Source organism: Dama dama, chromosome 6 (genome assembly GCF_033118175.1).
Source record: "Dama dama isolate Ldn47 chromosome 6, ASM3311817v1, whole genome shotgun sequence".
Lineage (NCBI taxonomy): Eukaryota > Metazoa > Chordata > Mammalia > Artiodactyla > Cervidae > Dama > Dama dama.
This window is the reverse complement of record NC_083686.1, coordinates 20,823,370-20,842,723: the sequence shown is the minus strand read 5'-3', so window position 1 is coordinate 20,842,723 and position 19,354 is coordinate 20,823,370. Positions and strand designations below refer to the sequence as shown.

The 19,354-nt window shown below is 39.9% G+C and overlaps 1 protein-coding gene across 1 annotated transcript in view; it reads left to right on the top strand.

Moving 5' to 3' along the window:
- The window catches only part of BMP3 (bone morphogenetic protein 3), a 30,360-nt gene extending 14,232 nt beyond the window's left edge, over window positions 1-16,128 (top strand). Inside the window, exons 2-3 of the mRNA XM_061145719.1 lie at window positions 3,577-4,490; window positions 12,197-16,128. Coding sequence (XP_061001702.1) covers window positions 3,577-4,490; window positions 12,197-12,388 — 1,106 coding nt within the window. The 3' untranslated portion in view covers window positions 12,389-16,128. The remainder of the gene's footprint in view (window positions 1-3,576; window positions 4,491-12,196) is intronic.
- The last annotated feature ends 3,226 nt before the right edge of the window (window positions 16,129-19,354 follow it).

Sequence of the window (19,354 nt, the reverse complement as noted above, 5' to 3'; positions counted from 1 at the left end):
TCCTGGTGTCATGGATTATACAAACCTTCACAAATGGAAGTTTCTCCCCTTTTCCTTCACACTGTGTTAGGAAGGAGTGAGATGTGTGTCCCAAATGCACTTCCCCTGTACTTGGGGACTCAATGAACTCATTTTAAGTTTCTGATCTTGCTAAAATGTTTTGTTCTTACTGAAATATGTTTCTGATTAATGACAATTTCACAATTTCATGTATGTTTCCAGAACAAATCTACATATGAAACAAGTGTGTGGAAGAGGGTTCAAGCTCTGATGCCCCATTTCGGGACTAGGGATTCTTGAGTGTAACTTCAGCCTTACCATTAGCTCATGAGATGATCTCAAGAGCAGGAACCAGCTTCTGTCCCTGCTAATGAGTCACCCATTCTGTTACTCCTCATTTCTGCATTTGAAAAGTTGAAAATACAGTTGCCTAGTTTCAATAATTTCATCGAGCTCTAGAGAAGCAATTCCCCTCTTAAATTCATGTGATGTCATAAGCTTTGTTTTTTCATTTTATTAAAATTTATGTATGTATTTGGCTGTATCAGGTCTTAGTTGAGCTCGAAGGATCTTCATTGTATCATGTAGGATCTTTCCTTGTGGCGCTAGGGCTCCAGAGCACAGGCTGCTCTGTAGTTAACAGAGTGCAGGCTTAGTTGCTCCATGGCATGTGGGATCTTAGTTCCCTGACAAGGGATCGAACCTACCTCCCCTGCATTGCAAGGTGGATTCTTAACCACTGGACCACCAGGGAAGCCCCTAATCCCATAAACTTTAGACAAGCTCCACAAATAGCATTATCTTCATGACACTTTCAATGTATGACTCAGTTTTTTTCAGATACATTATCTGAAGTTAGAGCTATATGGTCTTGCTTACCCACCCTCATCCTGCACCCTTAATTTTGTAAGGCAGATAGAAAGTATAATCCCCAATTTATGGTTAATATCAGCACTTATAGTAATAATAATTTATACTTAAGAAACACTTACTGGACCCTTTGTGAATTGATTTACACACATCTCACTTAATTCTGATTGAGTTCGTGGTAAGTCGATTCAGTCGCATGTGACTCTCTTGCAACCTTATGGACTGTAGCCCACCAGACTTCTCTGTCCAAGGAATTCTCCAGGCAAACATATTGGAGTGAGTTGCCATGCCCTCTTCCAGGGTATCTTCCCAACCCAGGGATTGAACCTACGTCTCTTGTGTCTCCTGCTTTGGCAAGCAGGTTCTTTACCACTCGTGCCACCTGGGAAGCCCTTAATTCTGATGACAGGACTATTACTCCATTTTATGACTGAGAACACTAACTTTCCCAGTTACATAGTTAATAAGTGGCTGAGCCAGAACGTGAATCAATGTGAATTTACTTCCATCGATGCTTGTAACCACGAGGCTAGACACTGCTTCAGATAAGACACAATTATGACTCTGTACCAAATTTATAGGAATAGTTTTTGGTAGTCTCGTTAAGAAAGGTCAGAGCTCCCGGCTCTCATACCACTAAGTTTATGATTTGCATTTCAGTAAAGGAAAGAGAATATTAGTAAATATGGCTGATCCTTGCTTTCATCTTTATCCAGTTTGTAAAACTACTCCTGTTATCTTTTGTTTAGCTGAAGTGGAAATTACATAATTTAAAAATAGCTATTATTAAGTAAACAGCTCAGGAACATTTGGTAGTTTCACAATGTTAGGCAATCACCAAGTTTATCTAGTTCTAAAATATTTCTATTATCCCAAAGAAAAACCCCCTACCCATTAAGCACTTTCTCCACATTACTCCATCCCCTCAGGTCCTGGCAAACACCAGTCTGCATTCTGTCTCAGTGGATTTACCTTTTGGGGATATTTCTCATAAATGGAATCATACAACATGAGATCTTTATGTCTGACTTCTTTCATTTAGCACAAGGTTCATATTTTCAAGGTTCATCCACACTGTATCATGTATCAACCCCTTATTCCTCTTTATGGCTGAATAGTATTCCATTATATGACTATATCACAATTCAGTTCAGCTCAGTTGCTCAGTCGTGTCCAACTCTTTGCAACCTCATGGACTGTAGCACACCAGGCCTCGCTGTCCATCACCAACTCCCAGAATTTACTCAAATTCATGCCCATTGAGTCGGTGATGCCATCCAACCATCTCATCCTCTGTCATCCCCTTCTCTTCCTGCCTTCAATCTTTCCCAGCATCAGGGGCTTTTCAAGTGAGTCAGCTCTTCACATTAGGTGGCCAAGGTATTGGAGTTTCAGCTTCAACATCAGTCCTTCCAATGAACATTCAGGACTGATTTCCTTTAGGATGGACTGGTTGGATCTCCTTGCAGATAATATCACATTTATTTATCCATTAATCCATTGATGGGCATTGAGTTGTTTCTGCCTTTTGGCTATTGTGGAGAGTAGTGCTGTTATAAACATGTGTGTACATGTACTTATTTGAATACCTGTTTTCAATTCTTTGGGGTTTATACCTGGAGTATTGTGGGGTCATGTGCCATTTCTATATTGAACTTTTTGAGGAATTGTCAAACTATTCCCCACAATAGCTGAACCATTTTACATTCCAACCAGCAATGTAAAAGTGTTCCAATTTCCCCACATCCTAACACTTGCTATTTTGTTGTTTATTATTATAAATGTCAAATGTGTGTCAAATGGTACCTCATGGAGGTTTTGATTTACATTTTTCTGATGACTAATGATATTGAGCATCTTTTCCTCTGCTTGTTGGCTGTTTGTATGTCTTCTTTGGAGAAATGTCTGTTTGAATCCTTTGGTCATTTTTTATTGGTTTGTCTATTTGTTGTTGAGTTGTAAGAGTTATTTTTATATTCTGGATCCTGTGCTATGCTGTGCTTAGTCACTCAGTCATGTCCAACTCTGTGGCCCCATGGACTGTAGCCTGCTGGGCTTCTCTGTCCATAAGGATCCTCCAGCCAAAAATACAGGAGTGGGTTGCATGCCCTCCTCCAGGGGATCTTCCCAACCCAGGGACTGAACTCAGATCTCCTTCATTACAGGCAGATTCTTTACCATCTGAGCCACCAGGGAAGCCCAAGAATACTGGAGTGGGTAGCCTATCCCTTCTCCAGGGGATCTTCCCAACCCAGGAATTGAACTGGGTCCTCCTGCATTGCAGGCAGATTCTTTATCAGCTGACCTATCAGGAAAGCCCAGCCTATATCCTAGGTTTTATTATATATTATATATGATTTGAAAATATGTTTTCCATTCTGTGGGTTGTGCAAACTTTCTTGATAACATCTTTTGATGCACATAATTATTGAGATTTTGATGAATTTTATCCAGTTTATCTATTTTATCAATTTATCTATTTTTTATTTCTCTTATTTTTTTACTTGCACTTTGAGTGTCATATGTAAGAACCCACTGTCAAATCCAAAGCCATGAAGATTTTACTCCTATGTTTTCTTCTAAAAATTTTATGATTTTAGTGCTTATATTTAGGTCATTCGTTCATTTTGAGTTAATCTTTGTATATGATGTGAAGTAGAGAGTCCTGTTTAACTCCTGTTTACTTCCTTTTTTTTTCCTTCCTAGGAACCCTTGAAAACAAGGAACTACATATTTTTAACCTGACTTCTCTAACTAAGTCAGAAAACATTCTATCTGCCACATTGTATTTCTATATCAGAGAGCTGATAAATATCAGCCTGAGTTGTCCTGTGTCCCAAGAATGCTCACATCATGCGCAGAGGAAACACATTCATATTGACCTCTCTGCATGGATCCTCAAATCCAGTGGAAACCAAAGTCAACTCCTGGGTCATCTTTCGGTAGATGGAGGGAAACCTCATCGAGACTTTGTGTCCTGGCTGTCGAAAGACATCACCCAACTTTTGAGGAAAGCCAAGGAAAACGACGAGTTTCTCATAGGATTTAACATTACTTCCAAAGGACACCAGCTGCCAAAGAAGATGACACCCAGTCCTGAGCCTTATATCTTGGTGTATGCCAATGATGCTGCCATTTCTGAGCCGGAGAGTGTGGTGTCAAGCTTACAGGGACACCGGAATTTCCCCACTGGAGCTGTGCCCAAACTGGACGGCCACAGCAGGGCTGCCCTTTCTATTGAACGGAGGAGGAGGAAGCGCTCTGCGGGGGTCCTTCTGCCTCTGCAGAACAATGAGCTTCCTGGGGCAGAATATCAGTACAAGGAGGACGGGGTGTGGGAGGAGAGGAAGCCTTACAAGACTCTTCAGACTCAGCCCCCTGACAAGAGTAAGAACAAAAAGAAACAGAGGAAGGGACCTCAACAGAAGAGCCAGACACTCCAGTTTGATGAACAGACCCTGAAGAAGGCAAGAAGAAAGCAATGGATTGAACCCCGGAATTGTGCCAGACGGTACCTTAAAGTGGACTTCGCAGATATTGGCTGGAGCGAATGGATTATCTCCCCCAAGTCCTTCGATGCCTATTACTGCTCCGGAGCGTGCCAGTTCCCCATGCCAAAGGTAGCCATTGTTTTTTTGTCCTGTCCTTCCCATTTCCATAGTGTGGAAAGACCCAAATTGAATGTATGTTTTCATTTACAAAATCCATCTGGACCTTTATTTATTGCATTCTAAAGTGTAATAGGTAACATGGTTATGTTTGGTTGTTCTTTACTGGTTGTTAAAGTAATATGAAGTCAATATTGGTATGAAGAAGGATATGAGAAAACAATGTATGCGTAAAACATGTTTTTTGCACTGCTTCCAAACACAGTGCATATTCAGCTACATGATCACATGTGAATTTATGCCTGTCCACAACAAGGAAGCCCCCAGTGGTAGGAGGCTGACCTTTGAGGGGGTATTTAGGAAATGAGTGAATGTCATGAGAGCAAAAGGAAGGACTAATTGGATTGATGCCCTGATACAGAACATTTTGATAGTCTCTTGTGAGATGAATTGTCGTCATGGGGGTTAGGATCAGGGTTGGGCTAGGAAAACTTGTCTCATGAAATCCACCAGATGCTTATTTCATTTGCTTCCCTGATAAATATCAAAGTTGGAGTCAGAATAAGGCACAATGACTCTGTCGACTTCTAAGACTCATTTTAACTGCTTAGAGCTAATCCATGTCTCTTCTAAAATTGATAGGGACTGAATCTTTAACTTATCAGTACTCAGTATCCTGACAAATATATTCTCAGAAGCCTCCCCAACCCCACCTCCATCTTGCACAGCAAGTCCAAGTGACTGTACTCTTTGAATTTAGAATTAATAAAACATATTGGTGCCCCCCTGGCCTTCAGCTAAGCTTATAGCTGCACTTCCCTTCTTAGCCCATACCAATTTGAGTCTCTGTTATACAGTGAAAGGTGATCCTGGCAATAGAATTCAGAGGATAAATAGGAGTGTTTTTGTTTTGTTTTGTTTCTGTTTTTTGCAAAACTTGACATGGATCAACTTCTGCTATTGTATGTTAATGGAGAAAACCCTTTTTCTCAAAAAGTGACCAACTTCTGTTTATAGGTCTTAAAAGGGGCATGTTCATGTTACAGGCCTGTGATCACTGGAATGCTAAAGGTAACACACACATAAAGCAGAAGGTCGACTAAGCAATGCCAGATCAGCCTCAGGGCCAAGAACTTGATTGAAATCCCATTTTCCTTTTAGGATGTCTCAGAAGGATAAGCTTGCTACCTTTTCTAGACCTTGTGGATTCCAGGTTTTGTCAACCCAAATACAAAGTAGGGATCGTAGACATTTACAGTGATATAAACAGCCTTATCTTGTCTAAAGATTATAAAGGACATTTTATTGATCAATAGAAACTTGGTCAAACTGGGATAGCATTTAAAATACATAACAAAGATGCCAAGTATAACAGGCAGTAATGAATCTTTATTCTACAGTGTGGCTCGCTTTGTGGCACTGAGAGGCAGAAATGGATTAAAACTATCTCTAAACCTGGGATGACTGATTTTAAGTGGGTCTCTGAGTCTTCCAAATAAGTCCTCTCTCTCTCCTAAACTGTGATTTTTTTTCTAGGTTGCCTGAGGAAGTTTTCTTCATTCCTCTTGACTCCAGGTCTTAGGACCCAGAAAGCCATGATCACGTGGAGATATTCAGTCAGTTAGCTGACCTGGGTTGGTCTCCATAATTGCCCCAATTTGCCTCTCCCATCTGTTATGGCTCTGCTTGTTTTTCCTGTTCAAAAACCTTGCTGTTGCTCCCATAGATCTTCATCGTAGTCCTCAGTGATCTAAGGAATAACAATTAAAAACATATGAGGGATAAGTTAAGAATGCTGCTGCTGCTAAGTTGCTTCAGTTGTGTCCGACTCTGTGCGACCCTATGGACAGCAGCCTACCAGGCTCCTCTGTCCATGGGATTTTCTAGGCAAGAATACTGGAGTGGGTTGTCATTGTCTTCTCCAAAGTTAAGAATAGAAGAGATAAATTTAAGGAGAGAAGTATGTTACTGTAACAGGATGACTAAAGGGTACCTGCTTGACCATAGCTGGGTTTCTGAACCTTAAGGTGCCTGCAAATTGCCTGGGGATCTTGTTCATCTGTAGGTTCTGATCCAGCGGTTTCCGGGGCAGAGCCCAAGATTCAGAGTATTTAACAAGCCTCTAGATGTTACTGATACTGTTGGTTTCCAAACCGTCCTTTAAGTCGACAAATCCTTTTGGCTTAAAACTTGGCTCCACTTCCTACCCACTGTGCCTTTGAGGTGGGGAAGTTCCTCTAACTTTCTATATGTTAGTTTTCTCATCTTTGAAACAGGTACTAGGGTAAATAAAAATATCACAGTTTCTGCATTATAAAAATGATGGGAAAATGAGATTGTAGAGTACCCTGTGCTAAGTAGGCACTCAATGAATTTTTGCCATTATTAATGGCCGTGGCTGAGACTGAGGAGAATAAAAAATCCAACGTAGGGAACTGGAAAAAAAAACACAGGAGTAGGGATCAAAAGAATAAAAATTGTGGGACTTCCCTGGTGATCCAGTGGTTAAGACTCTGTGCTTCCAATGCATGGGTTCAGTTCCTCCTCAGGGAACTAAGATCCCACATGCTGTGCAGCGTGATAAAATAAATAAAATGAAATAAAATTTTAAAAAAGAGTAAAAGGTGTAAGACAAGGATAAGTTTTGTAAATGTTTCTTATCCCTTTTTAAATGTCACGAGGCTTTAAATAGGATTCTCCCTTCAGCCCGATAGTTCATAAGCTCTTTGGTGGGTAATAGAATCAAGAGAGCATCCATTATAGCAACTAAACAACATGATGTTGTGCTTAATCGCTCGGTCCTGTCTGACTCTTCATGTGACCCCATGGACTGTAGCCCACCAGGCTGCTGTCCATGTGATTCGCCAGGCAAGAATACTGGAGTTGCCGTGCCCTCCTCCAGGGCATCTTCCCAACCCAGGGATCAAACCCAGGTCTCCCACATTGCAGGCAGATTCTTTACCATCTGAGCCACTAGGGAAGCCCATGATAGTATTTGTCAAACCTTGGAATCGCATCCAAACTACAGGGAGATGTCATGTAATAGGGATAGGGTGGAGTCTTCTCTGCGAGTTGGAGATTTCCTTTTGCCAAGTTTCGAGTGGAAGTCTGGCTGTGACATGGACATCGCAGTCTTTCATCACCTTGTGTGGACCTGCTTAACTTTTGCCGCTTTCTACTGATCCCCTGTAAGCCTTCCAGGCTTTCTGTCTTTCAAGGGGTACAGTCACCAAAATGATGGGAAGCTTGAAGCGGTCTGAAGCTGTGACATCAGGGGTAATTAATCACTGTTGCTGTTATCAGCCCAGTGTCCAGCATGGTAACCAGAGTCAACTATTTAAACAAAAATATAGTTTCTGAACCACAGAGGAAAATAAGGCCTCTGACAAGATCAGTACAAATGCATGTGGAATAAGTGAGGCGCCAAAGACCTTTCAGATTGTAGATATACATTCTGCCCCAGAGAAAAGTTCTCCCAGGCCAGACTCCTCGGCTGGCCCTCCTTCCTTCTGGCCTCCCCAGTGAGAGCCTGCTCTCTAGAGCCGGGCTCTTCATCTGCAAAAGTTGACAACCTGTCTGTAATTCAGAACAGCTGTGTTCTGCCTTTCCCAAATTCCAGGCTTTGCCCTTTCCCTGATTCCAATTAGATAGTTTCTGGGCTATCACACCCATGTGGGTTGGACTGGGAGAGCATGGAGCAAAGCCCCATGGCCTGAGTCAGGAATGAAAGCTCAGAGCTGATGACATTCTCTCCCCTGCTAATGCACTTGTAATCGAATTCAACTCGAGGACATCACCCGCAGCTTGGCAGGTGAGGGCCTGAGCACGGCAGATTTCATTCACAGACACAGCAGCTTGGATTTTTCTGATTTCTAGCCCTTACAGCCAATCTGTTCCCCCAGGGAGAGACCCCTGGCACTCTGCCATGAGATGAAAAATACCCTTATAGCTGTAGCCAAGTCTTAGGCCTTGGCCTCCCCTCACCACCAAAGCAGAGATGGAAAACAGAAATTTCAAATGAAAATGATTGAGCCATTGTTGCTGAAAAGAGGTCCAAGGGAACCAATCAAGGATTGGAGGAGTGAAGGTATTTTTGCATGGAGTGGTGCAAAGGTTGTGAATAGCAAAGACAAAGAATTATGGAGCAAAGAAGCTAAACACTTTGAACCAAGCAGACTCTCTAACCAAGAAATTCACGTGGAATAAGTTCAAAATGATGCAGCCTCAATTAATGTCCTTCGGTTTCCAATTCCAATTTCCGATCATGAAGGTGAACTCTAAAAATCTTAAATCTTGAGGTATTGAGTTACCTAAGCAAAAAGAAAAAAAGACCTAAATAGATACCAATGTCCTGTTTCACCCACATTAAAAAGTGAGACTGGGGAGGAAGAGGGCTAAAGAATCTGCCTGCTAATGCAAGAGACAGAGGAGTCGTAGGTTCAATCCCTCAGGTCAGGAGGATCCCCTGAAGGAGGAAATGGCAACCCACTCCAGTATTTTTGCCTGGAAAATCACATGGACAGAGGAGCCTGCTGGACTACAGTCCATGGGGTTGCAAAGAGTCGGACAGGACTGAGCAACTGAGCATGCACCGGGAAAAAAAAAAAAAATAACACAGGTTTGCATTTGTCATCACTAGGTTTCTTAAGCTGCTGTGAAGAGAGAGCCGAGAAACGTAATCGGAACGCAAAAACAAATGAAAATGATAGACTGGCAAATGTTCCACACTAGAAAATGATCACATGGATCTTTTGTGCGTGGCTTAATTATTCCTGGTCATGGCAGCTGGATTTCACAGTGAGAAAGAAAGGGGACAACTCCCTAGAAAACTGAGAGGTTCCTGATAGAACACACTGCCGACAATCAAGGGCTTGCTGGATTCCTGTGAGCCCACCAGAAACCGCTCATTTGTGAGTTAGAGCTTTTAAAAAGGACAGGAATTTTCCTAGGGAACACCCATGAATATTTTCCATATCTGTGCTGGGTCATTAGCTCAGAACCTTTTATTTTTGTTGATGGGAAATATTTCCACAGAAATAGGTGCAATGGAGGGTATGTTATTATTTATAAGTATTTCATCCATTTGGCAAGTATTTATTCAGTGCCTAGAGAGCCTGCTCTGCTCTAAGCACCGAGGACAAGCAGTGCACAGCAGGATTTATGGATCAAGTTCTCGTCTACTTAAATATATGAAAATTAAATTGTATAGGAGTCAGTAAAACATGAACAGTACCAAAATATTGTCAGAAAATCTATGGCTTTAAAAAAATCCTTTGGGGGTATTATCATATGCTGTTTGGATGACTGAATTTAAAAATAAATCAATGGAGAAAAGTGGATGGCTGCAAAAGTTTTCTTAAGAAATCGCCTGATACCGATGAAATAGCAAACAGTGGCCATTGGTACAGTGGCCATAGTACAATTGCAGTTTGTCAATTACATGCATAGTGTTGATGCCACAGGACACAGGAAATGCAGAATAGAACAATAGAGACTTCTTATCCTTAAGGAGAGAAAATACCTTTCTTTGCAAAGTTAATTAATTGTAGGTTAACTACTCTTTTTAACATACACTTAAAGTCTCCAGGAAAAAAAGAGTAGATAAAGGAGCTGGCCATCATCAATACTAACTTTAAGGTAATTTGTGCCTGTGAATAATCATGTTGAAGTTTAATGCCTAGATAATTTTTTTCACTAAAATTGAAAGATGAGATGCGACAAATCGGATTTGCCCTTTTCCTGCCCCCCCCCCCAAATCCTATTATTTTTTTAACAATGTGCCAACTTTCTACTTATTTGCTTCTCCTTTGGCTTATGTGTACGCTTAACCTTTCAATATGTTTCAGTTTCCCATACTGGGAGTTTTAGGTGTATAAAGTTAGAATACCAGTTCACTGGGGGCTGAGGTGCCTCTGAAACGTGACTCAAAATCTTGACATTAAAAAGCCAGCGTTTTGGCTTAAATCCTACTCCTGAATTGACATGTGATCTCTGGCAAGTTACCAAAGACCTGTTTCTAAATTCTTTCTAATGGATTTCATCTGCTTAAAAGAGACATCGGGGAGAACTGATGTTGAAAAGTGTGGCATTGATCAGGAAGAAGGTCTTACCACTCTGGCAATACCTAAACATTCTGGGCTTGGAAAAGCGACCGTCCTTCAATGCTGAGCCAAGCTGGATAGGGCTCTCTAAATAAAACCAAATGTCTCCCAGGTATGGTAATGGTCCCATTTGGCATTGCTTGGGAACAGATTTTGCTCAGGCTTCTTTGGTCAAACTTTTGACAGCCATAGATAACCTCAGGCACCCTGGTTTATTCCTAGAGGTTATGCCCCAGGTTTAGAAGACTAAAATGCTACAGCATTAATGTCTGTACCCATGGAACAACAGTGACCCCCAGTGGCCAACAGTGTGGCCCTCTTAATCAGCATCCATTCATCCAGGTGGTAACTATTAAATAAATCAACGCCCCTTGACACTGGGGACTTCCCAAGTGGTGCTAGTGGTAAAGAACCTGCATGCCAATGCAGGAGACATAAAGAGGGATGGGTTTGATCCCTGGGTGAGGAAGATCTTGCATGAAAAATCCCTTGGACAGAGGAGCCTGGCGAGCTATAGTCCATTGGGTCGCAAAGAGCTGGACAAGACTGAAGTGACTTAGCACGCACTTGACATGTTTGTGTTATTTTCGAAACAAAGTATAAATGTCACTATAGAAGTGGCAAAAATCTATGTTAAGTTGGTGCTTGTTAAGCATTCTTTGTGACTAGCTCAGGATCAAATTATTTCTCTTGCAATCCTGTTATCAAAAACACCCTTCATTCAGTCACTCAGTCGTGTCCACCTCTTTGCGACCCCATGGACTGCAGCACACCAGGCCTCCCTGTCCATCACCAGTTCCTGGAGCCTGCTCAAACTCATGTCCTTTGAGTCTGTGATGCCATCCAACCATCTCATCCTCTGTCGTCCCCTTCTCCTCCCGCTTTCAATCTTTCCCAGCATTAGTCTTTTCCAGTGAGTCAGTTCTTCTCATCAGGTGGCCTAAGTATTGAAGCTTCAGCATCAGTCCTTCCGATGAATATTCAGGACTGATTTTCTTTAGGATTGACTGGTCTGAAAACACCCTAGGATGTACTAATCCCGTTTGAGGACTAAATCATTTTTAATTAAATGATTCCTGCTTAGAAAACCAGATTCGAGTTCTCACTCTCCATGTCTGTATGACTTTATATGTGTCATTTAAGCTTTTTGAGTCTATTTCTCTATCTATAAAATGTAAGAAATGGTGGTCATGTGGTAAGGATTAGAAATACTACACAGAACATGCCTGGCACCTGAAAAAAAGCCGAAGTGTTAGTCGGTCAGTCGTGTCTGACTCTTTGCAGCCCCCTGCCAGGCTCCTTTGTCCATGGAATTCTCCAGGCAAGAACACTGGAGTGGTTTGCCATTCCCTTCTTCAGAGGATTTTCCCGACCTAGAGATCGAGCCCAGGTCTCCTGCATCACAGGCGAATTCTTTACCAATCAGTCTGAGTAGACACTTGTCAATGACAACCATTTTGGTGATGGTGACATTGGAGATTGGGCTGAACGTGTGATGATGCCAGGGCTTTATTAATTTGTTGAACCAAATCCATCATATATATATATTTTTTTAGTGGGGGCTGGAGAGGGGAAAAGCCATTCTACCTAACCTGTTTTCTCCCTTTTCTTTCCTAGTCTTTGAAGCCATCAAATCATGCTACCATCCAGAGCATAGTGAGAGCTGTGGGGGTCGTTCCTGGAATTCCCGAGCCTTGCTGTGTGCCAGAAAAGATGTCCTCACTCAGTATCTTATTCTTTGATGAAAATAAGAATGTGGTACTTAAAGTATATCCAAACATGACAGTCGAGTCTTGTGCTTGCAGATAACCTGGTGAAGAACTCATCCGGATGCTTAACTCAATCATTAGTTTATTTTTATGGACTTTTTTTGCACTGCCAATACATTTCATTTCAAAAGATTTTTCAGTAGTCAAAGGTGAATGGGCAAATAGACTGATGATTTCCACCAAGGAGAACTGGACTGTATTTGTTTCTGAATGTAACTCAAAGCAAGATTTTAGTAAATATGGACATCTTTTTCTTTAAAAAAAAAATAATTACACAAGAAAAACAATCACTCAAACTGTTTTTAGAACTGTTAGAGAACACACTGATTTATTTTTGTAATGGGCTTTGAAAATAGATTGGAAACAAACAAGAGCTTATCATTGATCTCTGCTCACAGAAATAGAATAATTTCATATTTTAAAGCAGGCTTCTTAGATTCCTGAGCAACTTAGCAAGTGCTAAATAATTCAATCAGCTTTGGTGTTTATCTTAAATTTGTGGAGACTATTGTTTACCTGTGTTTTTCTTTACAGATCCTTGTGTGACTAGCTGAGTGGAGGATGTGTGCTGAGTGTCAGTGTGTATGGATGTGAACACTTTCCCAGGGACGTGTGCCCTCTTTTGGAAGATTGGCTTAACATGATTTTATAATGCAGTCTGCATGGGATTCTTGGTTTCTTTATTTTATGTTCTGACAAGCGTCGTTCAATTATGAGAAGTTTAGCAAAATGGATAGAGTGATCCAAGAGGGTATGCAAGAGTTACCACTTTCCTCAGCCATTTATTTGGAAATACTGATGTTTTCATTTCATGGCCTTCACAAGAAAGGCAACCAGCAACCCAATTTTCAAAAACCCAGATCTAATTATTCTTCTGTATCTCTCTTCCACAAGTGCTTTCCTTTGTTCTTTTAAACTGAACTTAAACATGCAATTAAGTGCTTAATTCTCTTGATATACCTTTGCTTCTTATAAAGTAATCAACAGATACCAAGGCTCACTGGATGGACTATTGGAGATTTAAGTGACCAATCTAATCACAATCATAAGTCCACATCCTTGTTCACCTATGTCCACGTCCAGACACTTTTTCACGTTGATCACGGCTTTTGGTTCAGACAGGGAATCTATTCTTTAGTAAAGCTTACTATAAATTATCCAGCAAGAAAGGGAGTTGAATCTATACACTTATTGGTTTTTTTCCCTATTTCCATTTGTCATAAATATCTCCTCTCACACTTTTGCCCTCGAGAAATTATTTCAAAAATCTTTTCCTCGCTCTGTTTGTGTGTGTAACAGAAATGTTTTCAGACCATGGATTGTTGTTGACATTCTCTCTGTGGTGAATTCTTATCTAAGTTCAGTCTGACCTGATTAGAGTCAACTAAGCCATTTCAGAGGCTGTGAAGTTATCAGAAGACACAGAAGACATGGAGTTTTGTTCTGTCTCTGCCTATAGTTAGTTATCTGTGGTAGTTCGTAATTTCATGTTAACTGAGCATCTACTTTGTGAAAGACATGTAAGTGTCTTCAGTGGTAAAAATAAAGAGGCAGACTAGTTAAGCTGGAAGGTCCTTCTGCCACCGAAAGTTTGGGTTTATAGTAGTTGTTATGTCACACCTATCTTCCTTGAATGGGTGGTAATGACAGAGCTGAAAACCTGCAAGTATGTCTGTTCATAAACCAAAGGCAGAAACATCCTGTTCTTCCTTGTATGCCAATATGACATTCCCTGTCATTTAAATAGTATTTCTGTCTTATTGGAAACCCACTAAAAAGAGTACCATGAAAAGACGCTCTTTGACACTTTTGGAATGTGTGTTGACTCCATGAATGAGAAACACCTGTTCTAAATGATGAATGAAGTTCTGGTACCTGAGTTGCTATGGTTTCTTCTAGTTCATTTTTTGTTCTGGTAGCATACAGATTCAAAATGAGATAAGGGATGAAATTATTTTCTACTAAGTTTTATCAAAAATTTGAAACATAGTTATATAATAGAAGTGACCCCATGTGTGGCTGCTCTATCCTGGTCATGATCTTTCCATAAATATAGCTTTTATTTCATTGGTCTATTGGGTGAAATTCTTAATTTAGTTTTTGCTAGAGACGTATCTACCAAAATCTCTTAACAATTTCCAGTTTTCTTTCTCAACCTTCTTCTCTCCAGATGTCTGCCAGTTACCTTCAATTTAAATTTGAATTGAGGCTAACTTGTTATAAATTAAATTCTATAATGGCCAAAAAAAATCTCTAAATGATAACTATTTCCAATTTTGAAGCAATTGATATGACAAAATTAGAACATAATGAAAGTCATTGGATTGACTCTTAGCAATCAAAATAGCTTTTGACTAGTAGTTATTTTTCTGCAAGCTTGTAACCATTATTAATTATCTCCTGCATTGAAGCCATATTATGATATAAATGGGAAAAAGTTTAGTTCCCCCAAATAAAGGAAAATTACTTTTTAAGGGGTTGAAACAGAGTTTGAAGTAAATGAGTTAATATTTTAAGTAATAATAATTTACATGAAATAGTTGGAAAATTGAGTGATATGTCACAATTGGTTAGGTACTAAAGTCTGTATCATTACTATATAAACCTTTTATAAATCTCCTGATTTAAAATGACATTAATGAGAAGACAAATTGTATTTATATTAATAATGCCATTTTCTAAACCATACATCTTTCTTTTCCTCTCTCTTTATCTTGCAACCACCCTACCACCCCCATTCCTACATATTGAGACACACACACAGTTAGTTGAAAATAAATTTTTTTTTCAATAACTGTTCTGTTGAATTCATATTCAGGGGCTGCTGATATAGTATTATCAAAGTATTTTGTTGTAACCTGTGTAAATAATATACCATTTACAGGATTTGGAGTTGTAGAATTTAAACTGGAAGATTGGACTCTCTAGATCTCAGGACTATAATATTCCCGATCAATTCTGACACTCACCTAACTATATATTAGCTGATGATCATTTATTCATTAAGCTAGGATTTTTTTTTACCTTAACATTTCAGAAGGAAAAAACCTTTTTTCCCGTTTATTATTTTCATAGGCAAACTAATCATATGTGTATAATGCTATTATCAATCTGGCTTACAAAGATTTTTTTATATATAATTACATTATTCACTTTAGTCTTACTTTTCTCTGTGCTAACAAGTAAGTAATGTCTGGATATCGACTTAGTTGAATCAAGGTTGGGTCAAAAAATAGTTCTGCACACCTTATGTGTAAGATTAAATATGAGGTTAAATAAGATATCTTGGATAAGTCTGACTTCTCTGTATATCTTTTTTCCCTTGAGAATTGTATTTTAATGTAGTTATAGTGCTTAAATGATCCCCTTTTCCCAAAAACCAAGCCTTCCCTTCAGCTTTCCACAATAGTTTCTGTAAATGTTCTAGTTGAGAACTGAATGCTTGTACAGTTGATGGCAATTTAAAAAATATATATTATATATGTATATGGAAAAACTTTAAAGATGCTTTTAATTTATTTAATGACTGTTGCCTTCCTATCTATAATGGTAATAATTTTCATATTTAGATGGTAAGAAAAAGTTCTTTTAAAACAGTTACTACAGGCAGAATGACAACTGGTTCTTTATTACAGTTACTAAAGGAGCGCACTGCAGTGAAACTGTGAAGGACGCTTCACTACTGATGTGTAAGCTTTGCCGGCTCTGTATCACTTTCCTCCAGTAATGGAGAGCTTTTCTCTATACAGTATGGAAATAAAATTGCTTAATTGAACACTTCCCCGTTCTCTTCTACTTATCATTGGGAAAGACGCCATTTTCACAACTTGAGAAAGTTGAAAAACTGCTGCATCTGAAAAGAGATAACAACACTTGGGCACAGAGTCGAACATTTTCAAACAGTATCGTGAATGGAGCATCATAACCTATTAACAACATAACGTGAAACATAATTAACACTGTGAAGCAATATATACATATATATGCATACATATATTATACCTGTATAATGTATATATATATTCACCCATAAGGGGAATATCAGAAATTCAGCTTGAATCGTTTCATATTTTTTTTCTCTCTCTTTCTCCCTCCCTCTCAGGCATTTCTTGTTTAACCACACACTCCACTTAGAGATACTTTGTGTGAATGCCCATATCACTGTTTTGAGAGTAACTTTATCTGTCATTGTTAACAAGTCCATGTACACATTTTAGGATGATAGGCACCTATTTAACTCATCTGATCATTGAGATGTATTTCTCCATTTTTGTTTAGGCTATACCTTTCTCTCTAAAAGAAAAATGACCTCAGGTTAAGAAGTAAAATATATGCTTTCATATTATTCTCCCTCATTTAATGGATCTCTTCAGACTGTGTCTATTTAAAAACCATAGCATTTTAGAACTACCAGGCCCTTTAAAGATCATGTTGAACAAATTCTTTAACCTCTCTGTACCTCACTTATCTCATCTATAAAAATGGGGCAATAAAGTCCTTGCCTCATAGGACTGTACAAGGTTTAATGAGATATACACATACATTTTGGGCTTCCCTGATATCTCAGTTGGTAAGAATCTGCCTGCAATGCAGGAGATCCTGGTTTGATTCCTGGGTCGGGAAGATCCCCTGGAGAAGGGATTGGCTACCCACTCCAGTATTCTTGGGCTTCCCTTGTGGCTCAGCTGGCAAAGAATCTGCTTGCAATGCGGGAGACCTGGGTTTGATCCCCGGGTTGGGAAGATCCCCTGGAGAAGTGAAAGGCTACCCACTCCAGTATTCTGGCCTGGAGAATTCCATGAACTGTTATAGACTATGGGGTCGCAAAGAGTTGGACTTGACCGAGCAGCTTTCACGTTTCACTTTCACATGTAAATTACCTTGCCAAGCACCTGAAACAGAATGAAGACTCAGTTATTATCAGCTGCTATTATTACCTAAGCCAGTCTCCCCATTTTCCAAATGAGAAACTATAGACAAGCTGTGGTTTGCATCTGTTTGGATGTCTACTCACCACGCCCTCCTCTGAAAACCGGCTTCCACCAACAGCGATGGGCTCCTTGACACTAACAAAGATGAGCCCCTGACAGTTCAGTGAGAGAAAAATGAAAGGCTCAGTGTTATGTCTTACTTCTTGCAAAGTAAAGAGATTAGCTGCCCTATTCCTCAAGATATTCCAGTTTCTGCTTCTGTCTGAGAGGCACAACACTTCCTGTCCTTGGATGACCTAAGATTTCCCTGCAAACTCAATAATGTGCTCACTCTTCCTTAAGAAGTGTTTGAGCACATGTCTGTAAATGGCAACCAAAAGTGTTCTATGACATTCTGAGTTATTGCATATGCCTGGTGCCATATGACGAACTACTGAGAAAACTGGTATTAGAGTCTTTTGTAACTTCATGGAGACAGCAATGTCTTTGCGATTTAAAAGCCTTGTGTTAGAATCCCAGCACTGCCTGTTACCACCAGGATGACATGTGCCCTTGACGAGTCACAATTGGGTCTTCATTCCATCAGTGTGGTCAGTTCTGTGTCACAGAACTGTGTCAGTTCAGTTGATCAGTCGTGTCCGACTCTTTGCGACCCCATGGACTGCAGTGTGCCAGGCCTCCCTGTCCAACACCAACTCCCAGAGTTTACTCAGACTCATGCCCATTGAGTTGGTGATGCCAACAAACCATCTCATCCTCTGTCATCCCCTTCTCTTCCCATCTTCAATCTTTCCCAGCATCAGTGTCTTTTCAGACGAGTCAGCTTTTCACATCAGGTGGCCAAAGGATTGGAGTTTCAGCTTCAGCATCAATCCTTCCAGTGTATATTCAGGACTGGTTTCTTTTAGGATGGACTGGATCTCCTTGCAGTCCAAGGGACTCTCAAGAGTCATCTCCAACACTGCTGTTCAAAAGCATCAAATTTTCAGCACTCAGCTTTCTTTCTTTTTTTTTTTTATTGTATGCAGTTTTTTGTTTTTTTTTTTTAATTAGTTGGAGGCTAATTACTTCAACAAGACAAGGGTGCCCACTCTCAGCTTTCTTTATAGTCCAACTCTCACATCCATACATGACTACTGGAAAAACCATAGCCTTCACTAGACGGACCTTTGTTGGCAAAGTAACATCTCTGCTTTTTAATATGCTGTCTAGGTTGGTCATAACTTTTCTCCCAAGGAGTAAGTGTCTTTTAATTTCATGGCTGCAGTCACCATCTGCAGTGATTTTGGAGCCCCCCAAAATTAAAGTCAGCCACTGTTTCCACTGTTTCTCCATCTATTTGCCATGAAGTGATGGGACCAGATGCCATCTTAGTTTTCTGAATGTTGAGCTTTAAGCCAACTTTTTCACTCCTTTTTCACTTTCATCAAATCTGTGACTCTTGAAGACTTCCAAATAGTCGCTGTTGTAGTTCGTTGTTTCAGTTCTCCTGTCAGAGGAATTGTCTTGAAATATCTCTTAGGATAGGACTTCATAGCTATCAGAAGATATGATGGAGGTTAGGGTTGAGAAGAACTCAGTACAAATCCAAATAATCCAGTAAATCAGTTAGACCAGGCACACCTTGGAGATGTTGTGGGACTGTTTCCAGACCACCACAATGAAGCAAATATTGCAATAAAGTGAGTCACATAGCTTTTGGTTTTCAAGTCTGTTTGAAAATTATGTTTACACTATATCATAGTCTATTAATACTCTTGAGAGTCCCTTGGACTGCAAGGAGAGCAAACCAGTCAATCCTAAAGGGAATCAACCCTGAATTTTCACTGAAAGGACTGCTAGATAGCATCACTAACTCAATGGACATAAATTTGACCAATCTCCAGGAGATAATGAAGGACAGGGAAGCCTGTACACTGCAGTCTGTGGAGTCTCAAAGACTTAGGACGTTACTTAGGGACTAAACAAAAATAAAATTAAGTGTGCGCTGCCATTATTTCTAAAAAAAAATACAGATCTTAAATTTAAAATACTTTATTGCTAAAAAATGCTAACCATCATCTGAGCCTTCAGTG